General features: G+C 45.6%; 1 protein-coding gene across 1 annotated transcript in view; it reads left to right on the top strand.

Annotated features, from left to right (window-relative positions):
- ABCF3 (ATP binding cassette subfamily F member 3) overlaps positions 1 to 27,736 on the top strand; it is a 981,204-nt gene that overhangs the window by 10,434 nt on the left and 943,034 nt on the right. The window contains exons 2-3 of the mRNA XM_069618825.1: positions 20,644 to 20,791; positions 21,514 to 21,593. Of these exons, the coding sequence (XP_069474926.1) occupies positions 20,644 to 20,791; positions 21,514 to 21,593 (228 nt within the window). The remainder of the gene's footprint in view (positions 1 to 20,643; positions 20,792 to 21,513; positions 21,594 to 27,736) is intronic.

The raw sequence follows: 27,736 nt of genomic DNA, 5'->3' as shown, positions 1-27,736 counted from the left end.
AACTTTGGGCTGAAGTGTGTCTGGAACTAATAGAAAGGATAAATGTACAACATCGGACACCAAAGTCATGGAAGTCCGCCATAATTGTACCTATCTTTAAAAAAGATAATGGAGCATGCCCCAAAAACTACTTCCCCGTAGCACTATTAGATGTTCTGGGCAAAATATATGCAACAGTGTTACAAAAGATACTGATCGAGTGGCCTACAAAATCTAAACGTGTAGATGTCAGACAAGCTGGCTTTGTTAAAAACGTAGGATGCTCATTAAACCTTCTAATCTTGAACTTGATAAAGATGGAGGCCCTACGTACAAACACAAGTCTACCTCGCATTCATTGACTTTTCTTATGCCTTCGATACAATCGATCGTGAAATCTTTTGGCAGAAGCTGCGATCCTGGGGTTGCCCAACATGTTTGCTAGACGCAATTAGAGAATTACACACTGAGACCATGATTAGAATTCGTCTGGACCAGTCTGGCAACCTGTCTGCGGAGATCTCAAGACCCACAAGGGAGTGAAACAAGGATGTCCTTTGGTAGCGGCAATTTTCAGTCTTTTCATATCAGACATCGGCTCTGCCATAGACGCTGTGAGATTGTTTCCCCCTAGGCTACCTACGTCACACGTCAGCTGGCTTCTATACGCAGACGATCTGATTGTGTTGGATGTAACACCAATTGGGCTGCAGAGAAAACTTGATGCTGTTCAAAAATATGTAACCCTGAACCATTTTAAGATTACACCACCAAATGTGAAATCTTGCTGCTCAAAAATCTAAGAACAGCAAGAAGCAGTTTAGACAAAACGGCTGCCTGGAAATTGGGACAAGAATCATTGCGCATATCAAGCAGCGTAAAATATCTGGTTATGCTGATAAGCGCAAGTATATATGACGGTCCGTGGTCTATCGAAACCAAGAGAAAGTGTCGACAACTGGCTAGCCAAGCAGTCATACTGCACAAAAGATTTGGAAAATGTTCTCTAATGCTCGTGCGGAATTTATACCAACAAAAAGTGTCTCCGATACTATCTTATGGAGCCGAAAACGCGTTGGGCTTTTCACACGCCCTCTGGTCCACATTAGAGAATATTTACTGGTCAAAAGTGCTGGGTTTACCAAAAGGTGTATCAACGGCATGCATAAGAGATGAGTTGGCTCTAATATCCTTACATGCCACAATCAGTTGTAACTTGCTATCCTTATATCGCGAAACAAGAGCGTGCGAGAAAATTCTGCGATTCCAAATTCTACACGGAGCATCTTCAAATAGAAACGACATTGTTTCAATGTGGGTTAAGTGCTGCGAAAGTTTGCTAGTGGAGTTTGACATCAAGCTGGAAACATTACACGAAAATCCCAATGCCGCAAAATTAAAAATCTGGCAGGCAGACTGGGATGCGGCCTATTCCCAGAGAACCGCAAATAGACTGATGGTTAATCCACCGACCAAAGCCAGGGGCTTTAATGAGCTCCAAAGATACGTACATCTGTTTCCGGACTCCAATGCATGGAGATTGTTCATGTTTTTTCGGTTGAATGCTTTTAAGACCAAAGAGCGCCTCTGTGTATGGGCACGTAACGCAGACTTGGATATACCTTGCAGATTTTGCACACAAGAAGTGGAGACCCTTAAACATCTGGTGTTTTGCTGTGAATTGAGAACCGTGAGATCGACTCATTTGGGTCAGTGGAGTGAAAAACACCCTTCCCTGTGCGTCGATGAATGGTGGCAGAAAATGTTTAATGGCACGGACATGAAACTGATAATTTCACTGACGCCTGTTAGCAGAGATTGAAAGGCTGCTGAAATTAGATACAACTAATGATCAAGTGGTTAGGACTGAGTGTGCACTAGTATGAAGTCGGAAGATGGTTTGAGTTAAGGTTTTTCTTGACTTGTGCTTTGTCATATTTTAAAGGTTTGTATTTAAACCAATAAAAATTAATAAATAAAAAATGCACTCCTGTCTAGGGAAATGTGTTGCTGCTACTGTATCGATCTACTGGTTACTTTTGTATCACCATATTTCTAGGATTGTAATGAGACCTTATACTATCCTAACGTTTGTTGGCGTGCTGGATTTGGTTGCTATAGTGTTATCCCCTTTTCCTCCCTCTAGGTGCTTTATGTAATGTACAGTGTATATTGATATTATGAATGTCCCAATGTACTAGAGGTGTAGGTCTTGCAATGACTTATTCAGGTGCATCATTTCAGGTCCGGTACATTCCGGTTTGTTTTCTAGCCCACTTCCTGGCTCCCAGTCTCTTATGTGTTATGCCTACCACCAGGAAATTTTCATAAATGTAGTTTTGGATGGGGTTGGTCTTCAGTGACAATTACTGTTTTTATGAGTTGTTTTATTTGTTAAAGCTTATTTTTATTATTTTCATTGTTGGAGCATCAACATCACATGTATATGCAAAACAATGGCTATAGCGATAGACTACATTCAAGTTTGACTAAGCCCCCCTTTCAAAACCTCTCAGGAGTCCAACTGTCCACAGCATCTGTTATTCTGTTACCCGTCATTTCCCCCAATCCTATCCAAATATTGTCTCACCAGACGTGGCTTAAAAGTCGGTCCCTGGAATTCTTATTCGAATTAGAGTAGGGGTGACCACACTGCCTGAAATTGAAGCAACCTTCCCTCCTTTGCCACCAAAACTCTCTCGGCCACTAAAATGTCCAAAACCTTAACCCACCAGCGCCCTATGTCCGGGCCCTCTGCCGTTTTCCAGCACCGTTCAACAGTGATACGTGCTGCCAGCAACAGGTGAGTCATTAATTTTGCACGGACCCCTGACTTTGGATATATACCCTCACATGGCGCACTCGACAACATAGACTTCATGCACATCGATAGGCGGCTACCTGTAATGTTGTGAATCAGTAGCACCATCTTCTCCCAGTAGGTCTGCATTGGGGGCATTCCCATCACATATGAAATTACGAGCCCTTGGGCCCACAGTTTCGCCAGCAGGTGGGGGGGGGGGGGGGGGACAGGGCCTGGAAATGATGGCTCTGTACAGGCGGGTAATACCACCGGAATAGTATTTTCAACGCATACTCATTATTTGTCACATTTTTTTTATTTTATTTTTTATTTTTATGGTTAATAAAATCAACCTTTCAAATGTTACACAGTATCAAAATATCAAAACACTACAATTGATAACATTTCTTTCATAGTCAAGATAAGGATATACATTGTCCAATTATTACAATAATAATGTACAAAAATATAGAATTAATTCAATTAAATCAAATGGTACTAAACAGAAAACATTGCATCCAAAAATTGCACAGTAGCTATTTTGATGCCTAATGATGTAGATGAAAAAATACATTGCCACATATTCTTTTGAATATACACATTTTGGTCTTCAAAATAATTTCCAAAACATTTTTTTCGGAAGATGACTAAATTTGGACAATGAACTAGACAATGTTCCAACGTTTCTCTTTGGTCAGCATTTTTACAAAAACGACACACATTCTCTGCCTCCGTGACTTATTTTCTACGCGCCAAAAGATCTAGGGTCGGCCAAAGGTTCAAACGGAAGCGGAGAAACTTCTGACGAGTCTTTGAACATGGAAATTTGGCCAGATAATTGGTCATTCCTCTACAGCGCTTGTGACCGAACAGAGTTCGATCAAAGTCCTTATAATTAAGGCATTTGGTCTGAGTTATGATCCAATCATGTTGATGGATTTTTGTTTTGGCTCGCGCTTCATTGGACAAGAGTACTTCCAGGTCAACAGACGCGTCAGACAGTGCGTTCATAGTAAAAGCACACCAGTGTCTAGAAAAGACCTGATTTTGTTTAAGAAGGTGTGATGCCACTTTTCCCAAAATGTCTAGACGCTCTAATGACAGTAGACACTTGCGGAAAAAAGCACACTATTTCCAAATAACGACAGAGAACATTGAGAGTGAACCTAGTTCGAATCGAATCCGAGGTAAAGGCGTACACACTGGTAAATGCAAAACTTGTTTCCAGAACAAAGATTCAACTTTGTCCCACCACTCCACAGGTTTAGGACTGCGGGCTTCGGACCCATAAGTCAGAATTGGCAACACTTTCCGAAGATAGAAGGTGAGTATATGCTTAAGTTTAAATTTGCCAAATTTGCCCATAAGGATCCTTGCTTGGGCAACTAGAGAGCGCAATTTACCATTAATTTCCATATCAGGATCAAGACTTGGTAAAGTATCCACTATTAAAGTACCCAAGTACTTGTATCCGGCTACCTGTTCTAAGGGAACATTATGAAGTCGCCAGGAAAAAGAATTAACTTTACAACTTTTGTGCCTCTTGCAGACCATTATTTGGGTTTTGTTAATATTGATTTTCAAATGAATTTTTATCTACATATGATTCTAGACCCTGCAACAATTTCTGAAGACCATTATGCGTTTCTGATATAAGGATCAAATAATCGGCATAGAAAAGATAGGGGATTCTATGCGTACCCAAACATGGAGGATCACTTAAATACTGAGAGTAAGACCCAAATCATAAATAAAGAAGTTGAAAATTGATGAAGCCAAAATACAACCTTGTGTCAGCCCTCTAAATGTTCGAAATTTCAAGGTCATATCACCACTTAAATTAAGTCGAACCTGCATGGTAGTATTGGAATGTAAAAGAACTATTAGTGATATTAGAGAGGGCGGACATTTGTATTTAATCAATTTGTGATATAGCAAAGTTCGATCGATTGAGTCAAATGCAACCTGAAAATCCACGAAGGCCAGATACAAAGTCTGCCTTCGCGCTGCATGGTCTGAAAGAAGCATTTGTAGAGCAATAATATTAGGGATGGTACCTAAACCGGCCACAAAGCCTGACTGAAAGGGATCGTTAAGACGGGCTTAGGAGATCCACTTCTGAAAGTCTCTTAAAATAAGTTGCGAAAAGATCTTCCCGGAGCATCTAATAATGCTATCGGCCGATAGCTACACGGTTCTTTCCTGTCCCCCTTTTTATAAATGGGGGACAATGATGGAATTGGTCCAAGTCGGAGGAAGTTTTTGGAATTTCATGATGAGACTGAAGATGATAAACACAATGCGTCCCCACACTTGCGGGTAAGCTTTAAGCATGTTGTTAGACAGACCGTCCCGGCCGCAAGCACCTGATCGACTCGCTTTATTGATATACAATAAGATGTCCTCTAAATCAAAGTCTAGATGAAAATTAGATAAAGAATGAGTGACTGTTAGAGCAGAGTCATTGTCAGGCATTTTATATAGGTCGGAGAAATGAGCAATCCACGCAAATTCTGAAACTTCATTGGCTTGGATTACAGCTTGAGGGCCAGTTGTTGCTTGATTAAGATAGGACCATGTTTTAGCGATGTTCTTGCTTTGTACTGCAGCCAGCAAAAGCTGACTATCAACATGATAAAGCTTGGCACGCCTTGCCCTCACCCAATTTTTATATTTTGTTTTAAGATTAGTTAGATGTTTATGCCGGATAATGTCTGGAAGACTCAATGCTTCCCTTTTCTGCTGTCAAAACAAGCGCTTGCGATCTCTGATTTCCCTGTCAAAAACGTGCAAAGTAGGAGTACAATGGATACATTTAGACAAAGAGCTAGATGCTTGAGGCCGAAAAAGTTGTAGCATATCAGAGTAACAGACATTTGGAGAGATGGTATTTGAAGCTGTAGCCGTAGCTGCATGGGTCAAACACAGATGAAAGGAGTCTACATCTTTCTCCGTCCATCAGAGTCTATTACCCGCATTATTAACACTAAAGTTACCATGAGTAATTCTGTCTCTGTGCGAGCTGAAGGTGTTGCAATATTGCCACACAGCTGTGAGTTGTTTATGGTCACTCAAATCCGAATGCACAATTTTAAAATCCAAAACATCACAGAACAGGGACGCATTCGTATACATGTAATCAATGATAGACGAGGACGAGCCCCTGGACCATGTTGAAGCCGGAGGGATATCGGACTTGAATGCTCCATTCAGCCTTATCAGGTTATGATGTTTGACAAATTGTCCCCATTGTTTTATGCGAGTTGAATTGTTTTGCTTAGTCGAATGAATGCAATCCAAATTAAGATCTCCTGAAATCAAAAGTTTGTGAACCGAACCATCCAGAAGGATTACATTCAGCATATCGCTTAAAGCTTTAAGGAAGCATTCATCCGTGATCCCCACCGGATTCCAGTAAAGGTTGACAATGGCATAATACATTGAAACTAGTTTAGTCTTGACATTTGAAGGAAGGCATTGGGGGAGGCCCACGGGAAAATGCTAGTGTTATTATCTGCTTGAATTGCGGTCAATAGGCCACCAAACGGTCGACCACTAGGGCCTTTATGAGCCGCTATAATAAGCACCTCATGAGCATCCCAAATGGGATCAGCAACCATCCAGGTTTCCTGAAATAAAAGTAACTTATATTTGGATATGGAGCTGGAGTCATTGTTTAGAAGCTTGGAATGCCCCCTCGTATTCCAGCTAATGATGGAAAATGTACATGGCTCAGCAGCTTGGACTAGTTAATGCTGTACAGGAGGAACCAAGCAGGGTCTTACTCCTTGCAACTCGTGAGAAAGGCTTTCATAATTAACATGGGGGGGCTAATTGCTGCTGGCAGGAAGGACTGGGGTCAGTTGTTTCCAGTGAAATCTCGAAACCCAGATCACACAATTGGCGCCGTGCAGCCCATATGGCATTTTGGATGATTCTTGATTGTATCCAAATTCGTACAATGTTCGTTTTGGATATTTCAAAGAAGTCGACCAGAGTTAGATCGTGGGAATTATTGTCCTCTAATGATGGAATATCAGAAAAAATGCTCAGAATGGAACTACGATTTAAAACATATTGGGGGCACGCAGAAGGTCTGCATCTAAGCAACAAACAAAAATTAGCTGCACACTTAAGAGTGGACTTAGGGGCCGAAAGCTCCATGCCTTTCATCGATGGGGCCAATGCATGAGAAGCAAGTAGCTTGGACTCTTTTTGGCAGACAGCTTGCAATAATTCAAGAGGTTCCGGGGCAATTTCGACCAAAAGAGACCGTCTCGAAGAGCTAACGGACGCCAGTGAGTCTGTTTGTGGCACAGACTTAACATCAGTCTTTATGGGACAAGCAGAGGAACCAGCGGTAGTAGCCAAAGTTGGGACTATTGTAGATGGTATCAAATTAGTTGCAGGCGGTCGGCACTTAGATAATGATGACTGAGTCGGAAGAGGGGGATTTTGGGCCATATATGCCTGACCAGACATATAAGCGTCAACAGCACGACAGATTTCTTGCCGATGGAGATCCAGAGGCAAAGTCGTGATCAATGCACTAGAGGCACTAGCATCTGTGGGGGTGCTTATGGAAGGCACTATCGTGGGCTTAGAGGGACAGTCCATGCCAGCTGCCAATTCTGCTAATGCATCAAGTGAAGCATAAGGCAGAATAGCATTTGACTCTTGTAACTTACTAGCAGGGGTGCACACTAAGGCCATTTGTTGGTACTTTTTAGCGACTGCAGAGGAAGCAATGAGAGCACTTTGTTTTGGTGGATGAACGTGGCGAAGAAAACTTTTTCGTTTTCGATTAATTATCTTTTTTGGCCGCAGGGAGATTTTTAGATTTTTTGCACTGGGGCATTGGAATAGGTTTAACACCAGTAGAGAGCGCCTTGGGTGTAAAGATGGTATAAGGAACACTTGACACTACTTTTGCACCAACACTAGGCGGTAGAACAGCTGGCTTGGTTGGAATCAGTCACCTGGGCCATGTTGTCCAAAATAATACCTTCAATCGGAGGCACCACTGACAATGTAGGAGGAGGTACCGGTGGAGAGGGGACACAATTTGGGTGAGTAGCTATGTGGACCTCAAAAGAGGTTTGAATGTCTAAAGAGGCTCTGATGGCTACAGGGGGATCACTTACTTCATTAGGGCCAGGAGCCGGGCTGTTAAATAACAGGGAGGCACTCTCTTGCCAGGCTAAAATTTTATTCAATTTACACGAGTGATCGCACATATTGGTGATCACCGAATCGAAGAGTTTAGACAAGGTTTGTAAAGAAACATGCATTGCCGATAAGGTGAGGTTCACCATATTATCTGGCAACACTACATTATCCACTTTGCCAATGGCCGCCAACGGCACATATGTGAAAGAGGCGCAGGATCTAGCCAGGCTACTGTGAGTCTAAGTCTGTCTCCCAGCAGGACATCTATTCTGGGCGCCGTGGTGACAGAAGGTCTTCGCGCAACAGTTTGTATAGTTTCCAGATCCCACCCATTTGTAAGTTCTCCTCCCATGTGAAGTTCAAGGGTGCTTGGAGGGGGGGGGGTCGTGTGGCCGTCTCTTATTTTGGGGTGCGTAATCCGGTGGCGGATCTGGGTATATAAGAACCTGTCCATCTCTGTGAGTTCGAATTCTTTTTTTACACTCTTCAAAAGTGCGCTGCTAGCCTTCTGCGAATAAATGACCCAACATGAGAAGCCCATCTTTTTTCCAGCTCCTAAACGCTTCCGGCGGGATACCCAGAGCAAAGCTAGGGTTACTGTTGGGCAGAAACCTGGGCAGTTCCCGTAGGGACCACTGCAAAAAGTTTAAGACTACATGTGGTTGGCAGTAAACCCAATTGGTAGCAGTCTGTACCACCCAGATTTACCTGGTAGCTGTGGCTGAGCAGTCGGACTTCTCTCAAGAAGAGTTAGGCAGTATATAGAGTATACACATTAGGTACAAAAATACAGTAGCACAAGCAAACACTGACCAGAGCTTGGGTATAAAAGTATATAATTATTTATTTAAAAACACACTTGTAAAAATACACTGGCACTAATATGTCAAGCAAGTTCAAAAAAAGTCATTAGAAATATATACACCTCCCTGATTTAATTATTCGACAACTCTTAGGGAAAGAACACCACGTATTATCAAATACAGAGGTGAGCGCTTAACCAAGATGGCACTCCAATAATTATTTAAAAAGGGAGGGAAAAGGCAGAATTAGAAAAGCACACAATACCAACACTTTTAAAAGAAGCACAGCAAGTCAGGAAAGGCAGAGTCTACTGTAGAGCAAGAAAGTTCATAGGACAGGTCCACTCTTGGAGAGAGCAAGGCGGAATGTGCCCAAGATCACCCAGTTGAAGTACACTTTAAAAGTCTTTGCAGATAGTTCAAAAAGGAGTTGGATCAGTTCAGAAAAGTTAGTTAACAGTTCCCAGGTCACCCCAGGATAGAGAGTCAAGGATTTACGGGACACCTTGAACAGTCTGTTGCAAGGGAGACCAGGCGGGACACAGTACCTGAAATGGTGTGAAGGCTCCAGCGAAGGCAGTTGTTCCTGGCAGCGGGTGCAAGTCCAGGGGAAGAGAAGATCTCGACGTGGAGGAAAGCTGGAGGTCGTTGCACTGCCAGGGAAGAAACCAGCCGCAGAGTTTCTCGATTGAAAGGTACTACCCTTTATTCGCGGTAGTGGTGAAGCGTGGCTATCCAGCCGCCGGGGTGCTTGGCGCGGGCGATTCGACCACGAGACAATCCAGGAAGGCGAAAAGAGGGCGAACTGGTTAACCCCACCAGTTCAAAGGAAGAAGATGAAGATCTTCTCTGTCGTCGGGAAGTGGTGAGGCGGTTCAGCAGGGCTCCACCAGTGGTGTCGTCGTTGCAGGTCGGCTCAGCTTCTCCCTCTTCAGATTCTTTAGGTCCTGTGGCGACTTCTGAAGTTCCAGTCCCCAAAGCCCTGCTTTTATGCAGAAAACCCCCATTCACCAGTCCTAGCTGTCACTCAAACACCACTGGGCCGATCACACAGTGCGACTTGAGTTGCCGAGGCAACTCAGTCCAGGGTGCCTATTCCCCCCCTCCCCCCCTCCCACACATCCTGTAGACCCAGACTGTAACGCTCACCTGGTTCCCCCGGAGGCGCTGGTCTAGTCTGGATTGCTGTGGCCTCTTCAAGCGTGATGCGCAGAACTCGGAACCCCAATTGAACAGGGCCTCCAAATCGTGCTTGCCTGGCCGTAGGAATATCCTTCTGCAGATGAGAAAGGGGATTAACAGTCTGCAGAATAGTGTGCTTGCTCCCCCCCCTTTCCCCCTTCGTTCTTCTCTAACTTCCTCCAAAACCCCCGATTTTGAGCTCACCTTATGGTTTGGAAGGATGAACTCTCCATCCTGCTTCTGGCGCAGGGGCGCGCGTTCGTCCAGTTACTTCACTGGTTTTCGGATTGGCGCTGGCAAAATCCACTTGACTTTCCTGAGCGGTGCACCGTAAGTATGAAGGTTCAAAAGTTCAAGTGTGAGCCCTCTTTCAATGTTGTCTTTCTAACCTGTGATCTGTCCTTTGTTTCAGGTGCAGAATGAAGGCGATGCGTCAAGGGGTTAAATTGCCGATGGTAAATCAGGTGAGTTAGTGATGAGGGCGATCCCTCTAAATGTCTTTATCATTCCCCAGTAATGTCTTTTGTCCTTTCCCCATAGGGGCCGGGGTGCGGTACCTGCCAACGGGGCGGCGCCGACCCGAAATGTGGAATAGTTCATCAAGAAAAGCGGGTAAGTATTATGGCTGTAAAATAGGCTTTCCTCCGGTGTTCCTTCTGCTCACCTTTTTGCTTCTTTTTCTCTCCCCTAGGCGCAGAGATGTGGCGACCGGTGCTGACAGCCGCGATGGAGTCGGGAGATGTCTCGAGGACAGGTGAGTGAAGCGTGGTGCTGCAGCGAGCAACGCAATGCTTTTAAATGGAAGTCTTTCTTCAGGAATGCTGGCGTGAAGATTCCGGATGCAGGTAAGAAGTTTGAAGAAGTTCTTGGTTTTCACCTTTCTCTTCTCTTCTTTCCTTCAGGTGTTCCAGGCTCTATGCGGGCGTGGCTGGAGTCCAGGTGCAGGAGCAGACACGGTGAGCGTTCAGCTGCTAGGATGCAGAACAACGCGAAGCATGAGCTGCTGACTGGGCGTGGCTTAAATATCCCCCAAAGAAGTCCCAGGTATGTATCCTTCCCCAATCAGGTATGTATCCTTCCCTGGCCACGCCCGAGTGGCAAAATAGTCCCAATGAAGAAATAGTCCCCTTCAGGTCTCAGGGAGGCCTGAATCTGGCAGCATGGTCTGCATCAGGTAAGTGCACAATCACCTTTCTTTATGAGCCTGGCGCCTATGGCGCCAGGACTGATGTCCAACATGAGCCTGGCGCCAAAGGCAACAGGACAGAGTCCAAAGAGCCCCTATAAGGGGCCGCTGGGCTTTTACCCGGGGGCATGATGCCTGCTCCCGGGGGTGCTGGGCCTGGCCTAGTGCTCCGGGGGTAGGCATCATGACACAGACAGAGTGGCAGCACATTTGGAGGCTTCTGTACAGAAGCCCGCCAAAAGTGGAAAAAAGGGCTCGACTTGGGTTGGAGTTACAGAGGCGAACACAAACCCCATTTCAAAACCGAGTCCTGGCAAAAATACCCAACCGGGGAATAAATATTAAATAAATAACCCAGCGGTATCTTTAACATTGCACCAAAAAAGTGGTGCGTTTTAAAAGGAATGGGAAAATCCCATAGGAAATATTCCCGTGGAATATTTTGCGTGGTAACCACTGCCACCAGCCAGAAACTCGATGAGGGGGGACTGCACAGTGCCCCCTCGAAAAACAGACCCTGGGGCAATCTAATTACCCCTACCAGTACTTCCACAATATGATGGCTTGTACTAGTTCTGTTCACAATTTATGACTAGTAAAGTCAATGGTGACTTTACTTGCCCTGGGAGACAGTAGTCAGTCCCAGGGTATGGAGTCTATGTTTGGGGGTCACTATGACACCCCTGTGTTACTGCACTGAGGGTGCTGTGTAACACACTTACCAAATACACATGAAGCCCTATGGAGTAAAAGACCCCATAGCCCATAAAACACATTACAAAGTCAAAGGACATTCTCAAATCATGCCCAAGAGTGGGAGAAAAAGAGTCTCACTCTTAGCAGGAGAAAAAAATAAACCCTAAAAATCCAGCAAAGCTGCTGGGGGACTCACTAGGTTTGGGAAATTAGCCTATACAGAGAATTCTCCCTAACAGTTACCAAAGACCGAGGGGAGAGAGGATCCATTCCCGTAGCAATCTTCTTGCTCTGCCAACCCATCCCATACCTTCAGAGTGAGTTTCGTCAGAGAGGAGGCTAGACCACTGCTTATGTGCCAAGTGCGGAATAACGGGTATAAAACGCAGGGGCAAAGTCCTCTACCTCCGTCTATCTTGGCACTGGAGGCTCAGACGACCACTTGAGCAAATAAGTTATTTGGGCTACTTAAACATATTAAAATATATCAGGGAACTCTAAACCACTCGGTCCAGAGCACCCCATCATCACTCTCCTCGGGATCCTGGGTTTTTTGCCTCGCCAAATAAAGCTCAGGAGCTTACGTTGTAGCCTTTCTAATGCGGGTTTTGGGACTTCCACTGGGAGGGAAGAACAGCAATATAACAAGCGGGGGGAGCAGGTTCATCTTGACGGCAGAGATTCGACCCATTGGTGAAAATTCTTGACCCGTCCACCTCTCCGGATCATGTTCTAATGTTTTAACCAGGGTGGGCGGGGGGAGTCAAGTTGGCATCATTGAGGTCCTTCGGAGCGGCTGTCATGTGACCCCGTTGATAGGCTATAGAAGTTGTGTCCCAGCGGATCGGACAGATGGCCTGAATGGCCCTCAACTCTTGTGTGGTGAGGCCCACCCCCAGGGCCACTGATTTCCCAAAATTGATGTCAAACCCTGCTACCTGTCCGAATGCTCAGAGTTCCTCTAATGCCGCCCCTAGGGAGGGGATGTTGTTGGTAATGGATAGAAGCACATCATCGGCATATAATGAGACCTTATGAGACCATTCTTGCACCCCCGGGCCCTGTATTGACACCTTTCCCCTTAATTGTTATGCCATTGGCTCCATAACAAGTGCGAATAAGATGGGTGAAAGCGTTCAACCCAGACGTGTCCCACATGTGAGAAGGACCTGGGGCGAGCGCTCCTGATTCATCTGGATGGAGGTGCTTGAGGTGCAATAATTGGCAGCTATCTCTCTGCTGAACTGGGGGCGGAAAGCAAATGCCTCCAGCGTCCGGTGCATAAATGACCAATTCACCCTGTCAAATGCGTTTGTCACGTCCAGGGAAAGAAGAGCCTGTTTTTCGTCGTTCCGACAGGCCAGTTCTATCAGATTTATTGCCCTCCTAATGTTATCCCTGTTCCTACATAGAATAAAGCCTGTTTGGTCTGGGTTAACCAGACCCGGGAGGAGAGGGGCTTAGCGATTCGCTATCACCTTAGAGTAGATATTAGCATTAATATTCGTAAGAGCTATTGGCCTATATGAGGTACAATCTTTCAGGTCCTGCCCGGATTTCCGCGCTAGGATTGTGGAGGAGTTTTGCATTGAGGGGGTAACACTTCCGTATTCCGAACGTATTAAACAGGGACGTTGGGGGAGCCAGGAGCTGGGGACTAAAGAGTTTATAAAATGGGGATGATGGACCATCCGGTCCGGGGGCACGAGTTTTCAATGATTTGATGACGGCTTCCACTTCCTCCTGTTGAATCTGGCCTTCCAACGTATCTTTGTCTTCCTGTGATAGTTGGGGCAGGGAAGCCTCTGTGATTTATTGTCTCTGTGCCTCAGTTGAACTGTCTCCACTGGACATGTTCTCCTGTAAGAACTCTTGTGCTAGCTCGAGTTTCTTCTGCTTTCCGTAATGGATGATCCCCTCGCGGTCTTGGCGGCCAATGATATAATTCAGCTTTCTGGTTTTCGCCAGCTTCGCCTTCAGGAGGCGATTCGCCCCGTTACCTTTGGCATAGTAAGCCTGTTTTACCGATAGTAGGGTCTGAACCGTCTCCTCTGCATATAGGCCCTCTAGTTTGTTACAGGCCACTCACAAGGCCGCTCCGGCCCTCGGGGACCATCCCTTTTTGTGTATCCTCTCGCTGGCCTGTATCTCTGGTTCAAATTGGGTCTTCGCCTGTTTTTTCCCCTCCTATGGTATGCTGCCTATGTGCTATCGGGACCCCTCTGATAACCACCTTCATTACGTCCCACTTGGCCGTAGAGGTTAATTCTGTAGAGTTATCTTGGAAATAGTTTTTAATTGCTCTTGCCACCTCGTCTCTTAATGCCACATCGTCCATGATTGGATCATAGAGGCGCCATTGTGGGCGGGGGGAGGAATCCCGGAGCATGGTCTGTGAGCACTTTCAGGGGTATGTCTACTTTATTCGTAAAGGATAGGAGTTGGGGCGAGACCAGGAGCAAATCGATCCACAAGGATGTGTGGTGAACACGCGAGAAGAAGGTATAGTCTCTTTCCCCTGGATGAAGCACTCTCCAAGCATCTACCACTCCCAGGGTTCTAAACATGTGGAGAATCCCAAGGGGAAGGGGCATGATTGTTATCCTTGTCTGGGTCAGGGACAAAGTTAAAAGTCCCCACTGATGACTATCTGGCCTTCCAGGAATGGGAGGACGACGGATTCTCGATCAGACAGAAAGTGTTCCTGCCCTTCATTTGGGGCATAGATCGAGACCTTCCGTTTACTGCTATGAAGCACCCCACCGGGTCTATGATGGAGTCCAGTTCCTCAAACAGGATACCCCTGGACATTAAGATTGCTGTGCCTGCCTTTTTGGAGCCATTCGAGGCCAGAAACTGCTTTGGGAAATCCCTGTTTCGAAGTCGAGAGTAGTCCTCTGGAAGTAGGGGAGTCTCTTGCAAAATACCACCGCTCTGTCGAGGTCTTTCAATCTCTTTTAATATGGAATTTCTCTTCACCGGCGAATTGGGGACCTTAACATTCAATGTGACAAAGTTCAAGTGCTGGAAAGGAGAGTCTAGGTCAGCTGCTGGCGTTAATATGGGGGCGGGGGGCAGCCATCTGGTCGGTATCCATTCATCACTTAGAAGAGCTTGTGTATGTGCCCCAACAAATTATTTTTCCAACATAACAACCAACCTCGAACCGAGCCTCAACCATGGGCTCCAAACTCTTGAGCTGTCAAAACCGTTCCAGGGCTCTTTCGGTGTCATCCTCCTGGAGTCAGGCTCTGAACGTGCAGAGACCCTTGTAGTTGTTCTTTCGTTCCCTGCTGCCCGGATCCTGTTATGTCGCAATGAGCATAAAGGATAGGAGCTGGGCGCAGCAGTTTCAGAGAACCTATTTTGGTTGACGACCCCCAGATCTAAATTGCGGGGTCATTTCACTTGAATTTGCGGCCCCTCTGTAATTTCGACCATATTGCTTGTCTGGCTTTCGAGGTAAGATATTCTGTTCCGGTAGGCGACTTGGGAGATGGATCACCCCCTTTGTCTGGCGAGGAGGGGGTTTAGAATCATTTCTGCATCCTCAAGACATCTAATAGTGCGGGAGGCCCCATTGTAAGAGAACTGAACGGCCATAGGGAACAGCCAGCAATATTTAATCTTCTGATCACGTAGGAACAATGTCAGTGGTCTGAGCACTCTGCTTTTCTGCATCGTAGCAGTTGCGAGGTCCTGGAAGATCTGCAGGGGAGACCCCTGAAAAGACAGCTCATGCCTGGTATGGCCCATCGCCTTCATTGCCTCTTTCCTCGTATAGAAGTGGACTCAAGTGATCACCTCTGTGGAAAATTCCGACTCCGGCCACTTGGGGGTGCGCAGTCTATGGGTACAGTCCTACATTAGCTGGGGTTTCTCGAGGTGTGGCAGGAGAGACTGAAACGGGTCCCCTACATATTCTGTCAGGTCTTGGTTAGAAACCGAGGAGGGCACCCTTCTGATTCACAGATTGTTTCTGCAGGCTCTGTTTGCATTCCGGGAGCTTGCTTCTGTTTTCTTGGGCCTGGGGTTTCTGCTGTACCTCGAGTAGTGACTCCGCTTGTTCCCGGGTTTGGTCTTCCATCTCCCCCACTCTCTGCTCCATTTGTCACCCTTTGATCTGTATGTTCTAATTTTGTGGTGAGCTCCATCATGCAGCTGCGGAATTCCGATTTTTTTAATGTCCGGAATGAACGCATGGATGTCTTCTTTAGTTGCGCATTGACTCCCCGGACCTGGCGAGGAGTGGGGTGGAGATTTGGGAGTATCGGGCTTTCTCCCCTTTTCCGTGGGTAGCAACATGATGGAGATGTGTCCACTCCTCGGGGTCTTTGCGTGTTTGGACATGGTGGAAGGGTACTGAAATGTAAATGGGGATATGGGAAGGCTCCTCAGAGGGCGACAGATGTTTCTGGTAGATACGCCAATAGAGCCTTGTTCCTTATGAACCTAGGCCTCGGGCACCGCGGGTCATGCAGATTGTCCAGCCCTGCGCTCCAGGAGCATACTGACACTCAAGAAGAACTTTCCGTATAACCTGCGTTGGAGCCAAGGTTGGCTTACAGCTCTCGATAAGCAGTGGGGTCCGTTATCTCTTTTCGTTGTGCCAGGCGCAATGAGACTACTTCCAGGTAGCTGGGCGGGATGAGCTGTTCACTGCCAGTCTGGGACCAGGAGATGTGAGAGGGTTATCCAGCGGCATGTTCCTTAGCTTCCACTGTATGGCTTAGCCCAGTAGCCCGACACTGCTAAGAAACCACAGATGGGCGCTACAAGCACCCAAAGAGGAGCAGGCAATTGTAGGCAAAGGCTGCCCCTCACTTCAAAGGTGCACCATGTTTTGGTATCTGCATGCTAGCACCCAAAGAGGAGTAGGCAATTGTAGGCAAAGGCAGTCTCTCATTTCCTCACTTTAATCGTGCACCATGTTTTTGTATCTATGTGCTGCAAGGAGTTTTCCCTCCTAGATAGATCATTGCTACAATTGCAGGTGCTCACCTCGTCGTCTGAGGCCCCCCAGGAGGTCTCCATTGTAGTACACTTGTAGCGGTATATCCAGCTGAGGAGACCGCCGTACAGATCACATCCAGCTGAGGGCTGCGTTACCCCATGCATGGAGGGACCGCAATGTCATGTCAGGCCAATGGCTCCCTAATACGGAAGCTTCATCCGGTGTGGTGGTAGGTGCGCGAGTGTCTGCGGATCCCTAGAGGGAGGAGGGGCATTGCTGGAGGCACAGGCAGGCCGGCGGAGCGCTCAGACAGAGATTGTGCGGTGGAGGGGGGTGGGGGCGGTAGGTGCCGGGCCTCCCTTTATATTAGTGTTAATGTGTCCCTGTGGGGTATTGAAGGTAGTCCGCCAATCCAAGAACATGTGCTTCCTGATGGTGTAGGTAGAAGCGCTGGGGACGCCTTCACCTCCGTTCACCGGCGGGCACTCTCTCCCTCTGCTCAGTGCGCCCGCCTGCCATCTTGGAGGCCTCGCTCATCCTCAGGAGCCGACGCCAGTGCGAAGAGTCCTACAAGCCGCACCGCCAGGATTTCAACATTCCCCCCCCCCCCGCCTCAGCAGCCTCCCAGCACCTTCCGACAGTGGAGGTCTAAATTTCACTTCTCGGGAACCGGCATGGACGGAATATCGAACTTAACGCATCGGGCTCAGCACCATGCCCATCAGCAGAGCAGCCACATCGGTGGCGCTGCAGGCCACGCCCCTATACATTAGTTTTATGCTTAACCCAAAGTATCATATTGATGTGTGTGATTTTGCAAAATGGTGTATTTTTTTTAAAAAAATTTAGTATACCAATATGGTGCATTCTGTAGGGGAAAATGGTGGTAAGAACTCTATTTCGCTGCCTGCCTTCCTACCTCATGCTCTGCCATAGCGACCGTTCTAGAAAGGTCTGCTCCACATTTTGGTTGGAACCCTATTTTGCTATTGGGTTAAATGGTTTTTCATCCCTCGCTGGAGGGCTGTGGAAAAATATCCCCAGCAATGCTCGTTCGAATCGCTGCACCTGCCTCTGTATCCAAAGGTCGCAGAAGTGCCATTCTTGACATATATAATGCGCCGTGGACCCGAAGCAGTAAGACAGTGCTCAGACAGAGCTGAGCAGACCCAAACACAAGATCCCCTGTACTTTGCTTTCAGGAAGGCACAGCGTTTTTTTTCTTAATCGTCATCTGTTTTTGGATCCTCAGGACCTGTTTCTTGCTCTGCCATTCAGAAGCTTATCTTCCATATATTCATATGTGAGACTGCTTCCTAGTTAAGCCAATAAACACCACACTATTACTGGTTAAGAACTGTGAACTTGGGACCCAAAGGACCTAGTTGCCCCTTCACTTCACAAGTGAACCTTGTAAGCAGGAGGGACATGATCCGAGAGCCTCCACACAGACCCCAAATCACTTGCTTGCAACCTACATAAATGTTTCATTTTGATTTGTATAGTGCTTTTGCCAGAGGTCTTTTACAGGATAAAAAAACCCAGTGCAAAATAGTGCATATATGGTGACAGGCTGCCTGTAAGTAGGGAGATTAAGGGTATGGGAAGATGTCTTACAAACGGGATTGGAAAAGAGAAATAGATGAGAGAGATCTAATATTTATTTTATTTATTGCATTTGTAGAGGGCACGAAAACCCAAAGGCGTCAAGTCAATGGATAAAGGTAGTTTGTTCCAGTGTCTTGGCTTAAGAAGCGGGAAGGAGCGGAAACGTGACGGTGCACAAGGAGGTCGGGGAACAGGTAGAAAAAACTGGGATTGGGATTGTAGTGTCTGAGGGGGAGAGCAGAAAGAGACGAGTAGAGAGATGAAGAGAGGCCAAACCATGAAGGGATTTGAAGTGGACACGGGGAAAGTGAAAAAGGAGAGCCATTGAAGGAGAAGAAATGGAGCGTGCTGGAGAAATGCCAAGAAGATGGACAGAGGAGTTGTCGATAAAATGCAGGGACACAAGCTGATAGGCTGGGAAAACCAAAAGAAGAGAGTAACCGTAATCCTGCTAGAAAAAAAAGATGGGGAATTGGAAGTCTAATGGCATGGAAGGAGAGATGGGAACATCTTTCCGGATATTGAAAGGTTGATTGCGACAAAAGCGGAGATATGAGTCGAGAAAGAAAGACCAGGGTCAAAGATAACGCCAAGATTTCTAGCTGAGTCAGATAAACGTGGAGAAGAGGGAGGAATAGGCCGAGATATAGAGGAGGAAGGAAATGAAGGAAGGAAGGAAGGAAAGGAGAGGGCCTCAGTTTTTGTAGGATTAAGATGAAAATGGTTAGTGGTCATCCAAGATTGGATGGCAAATAAGCAGCTAGAAAGCGAAGGAGAGTGTCGGTTAGGAGAATGACAGGGACATTTGTGAATCGGCTGCATAGAGGTGGCGAGAGAAGCCAGACGAGGTCATTATAGAAGAGTGCTAGAGTGCACAGGGAAAAGAGAAGAGGATTGACTGCAGATCCTTGGGGTACACCATATTAAAGGGGGGGGGAAAGTGGAAGAGGTAGAGTTAGCCCGGGAAACAGTGTAAGTTCGGTCAGAAAGATAAAAGAAAACCAGTCGAGGACAGAGTTGAGAAGAACAAGCTGGGAGAGCGTAGAGAGAAGGGCAGAGTGTTCAATGGTGTCAAATGCTGCAGATATAGTAGAACGGGAGGAGAAGAATGTTTCGCATAGCAAGCAGATAGTAAAGAATTAGTGACGGAGAAGAGCAGTGGCCGTCGAGTGGTACAGACGGAAGCCAGACTGAAAGGGGAGTAAAAGAGAGGAGCGGTTGAGATGGGCAGAGATTTGGTTGGACATATACAATGCACTCTCGAAGCGTAAATAAAAATGGGGTAATGAAATGGGACGAACATTTGAAGAAAGGGAAAGGTTACGTTTTTTCTTTTCTCAGAATAGGAAGGATGGAGGCATGTTTATATATTTGGTTGGGAACGTGGCAGTGGTTAAAGAGAAATTGCAGAGACGTATCGGATAGGGGAAGTAACTCAGGATAGAGCTTGGGTTTTAATGCTGAGGATACAGGATCCGAGGGCACAACAGTTGGATGCGTTTGAGTAAAATAAGAAGCGACTTTCAATTTTACTTTTAATATGAGCAACATATATTTTCATACATCTTTGTGGATGTTCCTTTATTCAAAGCAATGTATTATTCTGTATCTCGTATGTTGAGAGTTGACCAAGTTGACCATAACTGCTTGACTACAGCTCCCACTAGTTGACCCAGCGAAAACATATGGATGATCTGTTTGCCCTACCTTTGGAAGGTGACCCCCATACCCTCAATTTAGGGCAGGGAGAATACTGCAGTGAGTTTCTTGTAATGGCTATATTTTCTTCAGATGGCATAATAAAACATGTTCTCAATAGATGGTTGTACGTACCTTCAGTTAAGCAGTGATCCCTGCCTCAATGATTTAAATGGCACCTTTGGTACTTGTGTAACCCAAATTGCTGTTCATACCCAAGAATCTCAGGCGGTGGCAGCTCTGCAATCTCATATTCTGAACATGCATGGATACATGATAATGGCTAAATAGCCCTTATCTTCATACTTCACAATAACGTATACTGTTTGAGTGTGTATATGTTGGATCACACTCGTATCTGCTTTGTCCTGCGTCACTGTAAGAAGGCAGTTGATGCTGCCTCCCACCACCTGTTTCTCTCCCACAGTAATGCTGGCTTCAATCATTAAAGTAACCCAGTGTTCTGCTTCATGCCACGCTCTGGAGGACTGGTTCATGTTTTTTCTTGTATAAATGTCATTCTCCCTTTTCAGCAAAGCTAACTTGACCAACTGCTTGTTCTTAGGCATTCTGTCCAGCAGCAGTGCAGACATTGAGTCAGTGGAAGACTTGTTTGAAGCAGTGGGGGATCTACTCCAGGATGTGTCTAGAGATTCCAAGGATGATGTGGATATCCAGAACATCTGCCAGAGAATGTATAACATATTACATATGTGAGTACTAGTGTGATCTTGACAAGTGGTCTGTTGAGCTTTGCGCCTTCTTCCTTTTTGAAATAACTGTGATTCTTGAGTGCTGCCATCTGCATTTTTGTGACCAACTTGGATCTGTTCTGACATTTCCCAACAAGATTTATTTAACAAGACACTTCAAGCTAATTTACACAACAAAGTGAAAGCTAAAACAATGGACGCTGCGTTCACATTACACCTACAGTTAGCTCATGCTAAATCTGTTCCTGTTCAACCAAGTTTAGAAATAAAATGCGTACCTTATAAAGATAACCTAGTTATTTAAATACTACAAAATGAAACCACATTTAATATACTAACATGTTTTTGTGTACTTCACTCTATTAAAGGATATTTTTTTATTTCAGCACCACAACTCCAAAACCTTTGTTGCTCTTTGTACAAGGCGCAAAAAGCCTTCTAGGCTGAGGAAGGGGTCATTATCGCTTGGGCTAAGGACCCATTTCCAACTCCTGGCCCTTGGCTTCACCTCAGGGCAGAACATGGGAGAAAGGTCATTAACCCTGTGATAATGACCCCTCCCTGTGTCTACAAGGCTGTAATGCAACGCTGTGCATGCCTTGCGTGCAATATAGGGTACTTGTAAATGCTTCTATGATAGTCTACTGTTGGATCTGAGAGTTGTTATGCACTTCTGTGACTATTTTAACTGTTATATTTGTTACTGCTTGATTCATTTTCAGGGATGGCAAGGCCTGCATTGGACATCAGCAGGTGCTTCTGGATGCTCCTATTCAGCTCTCAAAGATATCCGATGGGTGTGGTAAGTCTGTTCTGAGAATCGGCAAAGCTTGTGGCCAATGATCGATAAGAACTGATGTCTGTCAGTAAAATGCATCAGGTCTTTTTTTCTTTTTTTTCTGCACTTCTATTTGTAATATCCTTGAAACCTGTACTACTTTCAAGCCGTGGTAGGAACTTGTTTGAATTGTATCACTGTTTGAGGTCCCTTGATAATAAGCTAGAGAGGGAATTGGTGTGAGTGGTACATTACCTTTTGGTTCATGCCAAGATTTGGACGGTGTCCTGGCAGGACAGGGTAGGTATTGTTTGAAACAAGCCAGTTGAAGGTGTACCGGGTTCATGGAATGAAATAAAGATTTGATTGGCAGAAGCTGCTTTCAACTTCTTTTTACTGGGCATTGCCCAGTAAGCAAGAGACACCACTGGGTAACAAGGAGCCCGGCACATGGAGTGCTGCAAATCTACCTTTCACATGTGATGCACATTAAACTTTGTCTTTAATATATGACAAAAGATATTATGTGTTCTAGTTGTCTAGGAATTGTCATAAAAGGAAAATTTAAACACAGTATGTTAATAGTTCTCAACATCAGACAGGCTTCAGAAAGGGCCTCTCGATGGCATTAAATGGATTGGTGCTGAGCGTCCTGAGTGAGAAGACGGGGCACAATGGAGAAAAACAACTTTTATGGGGCTTGGGTAGACTTCCCGAGGGCGTTTGACCAAGTCAACCGAAACAGGCTGTGGTTAAAACTTAGAAGGCGGCGTATCCCAGAGGGCCTCTTAGCAATGCTGTTGGGGAGAATTCTCATAAATGTGCTAATTCCCTTCACCTTAGAGACCCCCAGCAACTTTGCTGGATTTTTAGGACTTGATTTTTTTACCTGGAGAGACTTAGCCTTTTTCCCCACTCTATCATGTGTTTTTTACTCTTGTGTTCTCTGATTATGGAGTTTTAGACAACTCCATAGGCATAATCTTTTCATGTGTTACGCGGCACCCTCAGTGCAGTAACACAGGGAAGCCTTTTTAGGCTGTCCCAAGGTTTAAATACATTCTCTGGGATAAACTACTGTTTCCCAGAGAATGTTAAATTAAATTGACTTTGATAGTCTTTTAAAATTCCTGGACCCAGCACACACTATCTTACAATAGAGTGCTCGAGGGATTACTAAGTATCCCCTGTGTCTAGAAACTCATGTAGCAGTCAAATGCTAGCCTTTCTTATCGAAATGGCTGGTGGCAGTGGTTTTACAAAGAACTACCATGATTTTTCCCAACCGCGAACACCGGTAGCTAAATATCGCGGGAGCCATGTTTTTCAAGATGGCGCCTGAGCCCCTTTGTTTAAACAGGTCCCAGTCTTCTTTTTTTCGACATTTCATTTTGGCAAGGTCCTTCTAGAGTTTGGTTTGGTCCCTTTGTTTCTGTGCCTTTGGCGTGCTTCAGGACTGAAGACCGCCTCTGGCGTCTGAGTGTCTGGGTTGGGCAGGAAGTGAGGGTAGGTGCCCGAAATGCCATGTGCTTGGTCTCATAGGAGACCGAAATGCACTCTGGCGTGATTGGCTGACTGTCCAGCAAGGACACCCACCCTGCTGGGTGAGGGGCAGCTTGGCTGGAATGAATGGGAGAAAACTGTTTAGAAGGCGAGTCTCTTGGACTGAAAGGCAGAGCCGACCACTGGAATGAAAGAACCAAAGATGAGCTGGAAGAGGACGGCTGCTGCAACTACTGGACCATTCGTTTGCCCGGTGGAGCCCTGTTGCAGGTCCGAATCGCCATGTTAACCTCGACAGAGAAGCTCCTTCAAAGACGACTTCTTCCTTTTGAGTTGGTAGGACCAATCAACTCGTAAGCCACCTGAATACCATTCTCAAAGCTGGTTAGGATTAACCAGGGAGAAGGACACCAGCTTGTGTGCTTGAAGAACAGCAACCAGAATCGAAGATTTGCCAATTTGCCAGCTTCGTGATCCATCCCTGTGCAGTGCAGGAGTCCCCCGATGTCCTCCCTCTTGTCACGAATGAGGCTCAGGAACAGAAGTCTTCAGCTGCAGACCGAAAGAACTTACCTCTCACCGCGAAAGTTTGTGGAACTTTAGCAACTTGCAGGTCTAGTCAGCCTGTGAAACGACATACAAACCTTTTCTTCCGTGAACTACTTCTAAGAACCCTGGTAAAGACTTTTCCGTTTTAAACACCAGAACCTTTTTTTTCTTATACAAGACACTAGCCCATTGACTTTGGCCTACCTATTGCATTGAATCAACTCCTCTGGTGAACTCAAAACTATTTGCACTGTTTTAAAGTAACTGTAATATTCATTTTATCAACTTTATGCCTTTTTGCTCCTACATCAATGCTATTTGGCTCCGACTTCAAGGGAGCTCAATTGCTTAGTAATCAGTATTGTAGTGTATTTCTTTGTGTGATATTGTTTGCCTCATTTAGTGAATGCTTTTGAAATGATTGTGTAATAAGTTAATAATTGTTTTACCAAGAAACCTTGAGTACAAGTGTCTATCTGAATACTCGCTATTGTAGACCTTTTGTGTAACACCCTTACAAGCTCACATTCCCCCTTGAGATAAGCCTGGCTGCTCAGGGGGGGGAGGGGGGGGGGAGGGGGGTCAGCCAGTTCTAAGAGTTGAAGAGGTGATTTTTTACCTGGGCTAAAAAATCTATGCTGCACCATCCATCTCTAAGGTGGAATTTGACATCAGGAGCAAGCTTACACAGCTAGTCCCACAGATGAGTACTGTAAGTTCTCGATTCTCCCTCTGATTAAATTCTACTCTGCCAAGGTGGTCCCCGTATTGCTGTATGGCCTTGAAGCAAAGCCCTTCCTATGGAATGTGGACTGGCAGAGGCTGGAAGGCCTGATTTGGAAAAGGGTTCTCGGTCTCCCCCTTAAGTCTCCCTATGGCCAGTCTGAGGTTTGAATTGGGCCTACGTTCATTGAAGATTCTGGCCGGCTGGAAATTAAGTTCTCTCTTCCGTCTTGTCATCACGGCTCAGGAGGGTACATTGTACTCTGATATTTAACACCAATTGGGTAACTAGAGTGCAATCATCCTTTCTGGACTAGAAGTAAAGGTCGAAGAAGAGGTAGCCTGGGCATATACAAATCACGAAACACTGATTGATAATCCTGGAAAAGCAAAGAAAGCCTTGGAAGAGAGGGACTGGATAGAAACGGTTGATAATATGCGATTGTCGGCTCCAGTCAATCTGTTTCAGAAAGTGGACAATAGACGGGGGCTTCTAGCCAGATATGTAGTAAAGTTCCCCTATTGGAGAATCTGGAAGAACTTCATGAGAATTCATTTAAATGTGGCCCACACTGCGAAATTATGTGTAAAAGGGGCTGGGGGAGGGGGCGGGGTTTGCCACTGCCTTGTGTAGAGTCTGCACTAACCTAGCCAACCAATCCCTCAAGCATCTGTTGTTGGACGGTGAAGGTACCTGGCCTACCACACTTTTATTATTTGGCAGGTTCGGGGTGGGTAATGAGAAACATCAGGAGGACATGTTCTGGGATAGACTTGTGGCGGGTCATGAAGTAGCACTGACGATTGCAGTGGTTCAAGTTCTGGAGAAAATAATCATCCTAATCTAGGACTCCAATTGCTGTGCATGGGGTCAAGATGCAACGTGCCCATCAGACATGGTTGAAAGCTCTTTAAAAGGGGATTCTGAAATTGTAACATATGTTGTACCTACAGCATTGTCACTTTACCCGGCTTTCCTTGAATCATTTGGAGAAAGTGTTCTTTTTTGTGTGACAGTGGGGTAGTTTCAGTAAAGAGATAAGCAGCTGTATGTTTAAGGGGGTGTTGCATTGGATTAGGAGTAGAGATCCCCAAACACCCCCTTTTCCTTTTCCTTTTTTTTCTTTTACTCTTTCTTTTATTTTTCTTTGACATTATTAGTTAAACTGTCTCTTTACTTTTACCCCTCTGGGTATCATTATATTTTATTGTGTTCATGTTTTATAGGTTGTTTTTATTTAATTGTACAGTAACTAGGTTTGTGCGATTGCAGTTAAAAATCTGTTTATATTGCACTACTTACCTTGGAAAGTCTAAAGTAGCTTTTGGAAGCTGCTTGTGCCTAATGATCTAAGCTCTTATGTCTCTTCTTAGCGTAGTACGGACTGCAGAAGGCAATGATTCAGAGGAGCGAGATTGGAGACAGTTGAATCTGATCTGTACTCTCAAGGAAAAAACCCATGGCAATAAAAACTCGTATAAGCGCGCTCTACTTAGCACAATGCACACTTTCTTGGGTGTAACTGATGTTTCTTTTTTGAGTTTACTCCTCTGTGCGCATTTGTTGGGACAGTTTTTCTAAAGTCCACTTAAGTAAGACTTTAGAAGACTATCCTTGGCAATACAGAAACTACAACTCTCAATACAGGCCTGTACCACCCAGTATAAGTAAGGTTGCAATGACAGAGCAGCCAGGCTTACCTTAGGTGGGAGCGAGGGCTGTAGGAAGGTACAAAGAAAGTGTAGCATACATATGGTCCAAATAAACCCTTATACACTTATATATGTAACAATAATGGTTTTAGTTTCTATATAAACAGGCAAATGGAATTACACTTATTCTGTTTCAGGAATAACTCAATTATACTACTAACATTGCAAGTAAGTACCTGGCCATTTATGTAACTTATTCTGTTTCAGGCATAATATAATTACACTACCACTGTTTACAGGTAAGTACTTTGCTGTTTCAGGAATATGGAGTTACAATATCGCCATTACTTTTTAGACTAGTGGAACACAATTCAAAGGTAAGTGAGAATTTAGCAATTACCTTTCTGAATGGCAGTATGCAATTCAAAGTAAGACGGGATCTACGTGATCCGACCGTGGCTGATTTTGCCGCGGTCGGAACATTTGCATGAGAAAGGTGTGAACTACCAAACGTTTGCACCTTTCTCATGCGAACACACGTACATACTACGGGGACTGCAGGGTTTTCCCCCGCTCACTCTACTTGGAAGTATAGTGAGCGGGCTGTTGCAGGGGACGCCCCCGCAGTCTTTTTTTCCGTAAGAAGTAACCTTATAGCCCTTGTGACTTATTCTGTTTCAGGAATATGCAGTTACAATATCAACACTTGTAAGAGTTCCTCCACAGAGGCCTTTGCTTTAGCAGTCCTTCACTAATCTAGGACATGAGTGTTCTCAGAGGCAGAATGGGGCACTGGTGGTCCAGTGGCCAGCTAGAGTCAGTAGAAGGGTTCAGGGACTTAATAGAAGGCTCCCTGAATGCATTCCAGCATTGGGCATGGGCGAACTGTATGGGTGGAAACCCAAATTGCGAATCACCACCCTAGCCACAAAGGATTTTAGGTAAGTTTTGCCTCAAGCCACACAGTACCTCAGTAGTGAAGAACATGTTGCAGATAGATGCCTTCGCGATGCAGCAGCTACAGGACCCGGTCTCTGAAGTCTTCGTCTTCAGACGAAATAAAGGGCACTGGATGGGAAATTGCAGCAGCAGTCCAGAGGGAAGGCTACCAACAAAGTATTCTTCGTTGCTTCTTGCAGCTCTGTGGATTTGGCACCCTTTTCAAGACCCCAGATGAAGAACAGTTGTCGCGTGAACGATTCGTGCCACTTTCTCGGTCCATCATCTGGTCAAGGGGACTTCAAGGAGTGGAATCTTGCTTCTGGAGGTTTCAGAGTGATTAGTTAATCGAAAGATGATGCACAGCACTCTGGCTCGAGTTGCCAGGGTATTGGCGGTTTGCAGCCCAGGAATGTCACAGCTCATCATGTGATGGCTCGAAATGCAGGTCTTCTTAATACTGATTGGTCCCACCAGTCCAAGGGTCCGAGTCTTCATCTTCGGGACTCCTCTGTCGCATGGAAGAAAGGGTTGGCAAAGGCAGTGGTTACTCAGCAGGCATCTCCGGTCACTCGAAGTAGCTACAGGCGTCTCTCTTCTTTATTTAATTATATGGCACAGGGCGAAGCCCTCTGGCATAAGAACGCCTAGACAAGACATACAAACAGAAAACCGAGAACAGGGCAGATCAGGACAGAATGGTTAAGCTAGAGACTGTAGGTCAGGGAAACAAATGCATTGGAATAGAATGGCTTTTAGTCCTCGTTTGAAGGGAGCCAAAGAGGTGTATGCTCTCATGT

Source organism: Ambystoma mexicanum, chromosome 10 (genome assembly GCF_040938575.1).
Source record: "Ambystoma mexicanum isolate Mex_15411 chromosome 10, UKY_AmexF1_1, whole genome shotgun sequence".
NCBI classification, from domain to species: Eukaryota; Metazoa; Chordata; class Amphibia; order Caudata; family Ambystomatidae; genus Ambystoma; species Ambystoma mexicanum.
The sequence above is the reverse complement of the archived record's forward strand: the minus strand, read 5'-3'. Positions and strand labels throughout refer to the sequence as shown.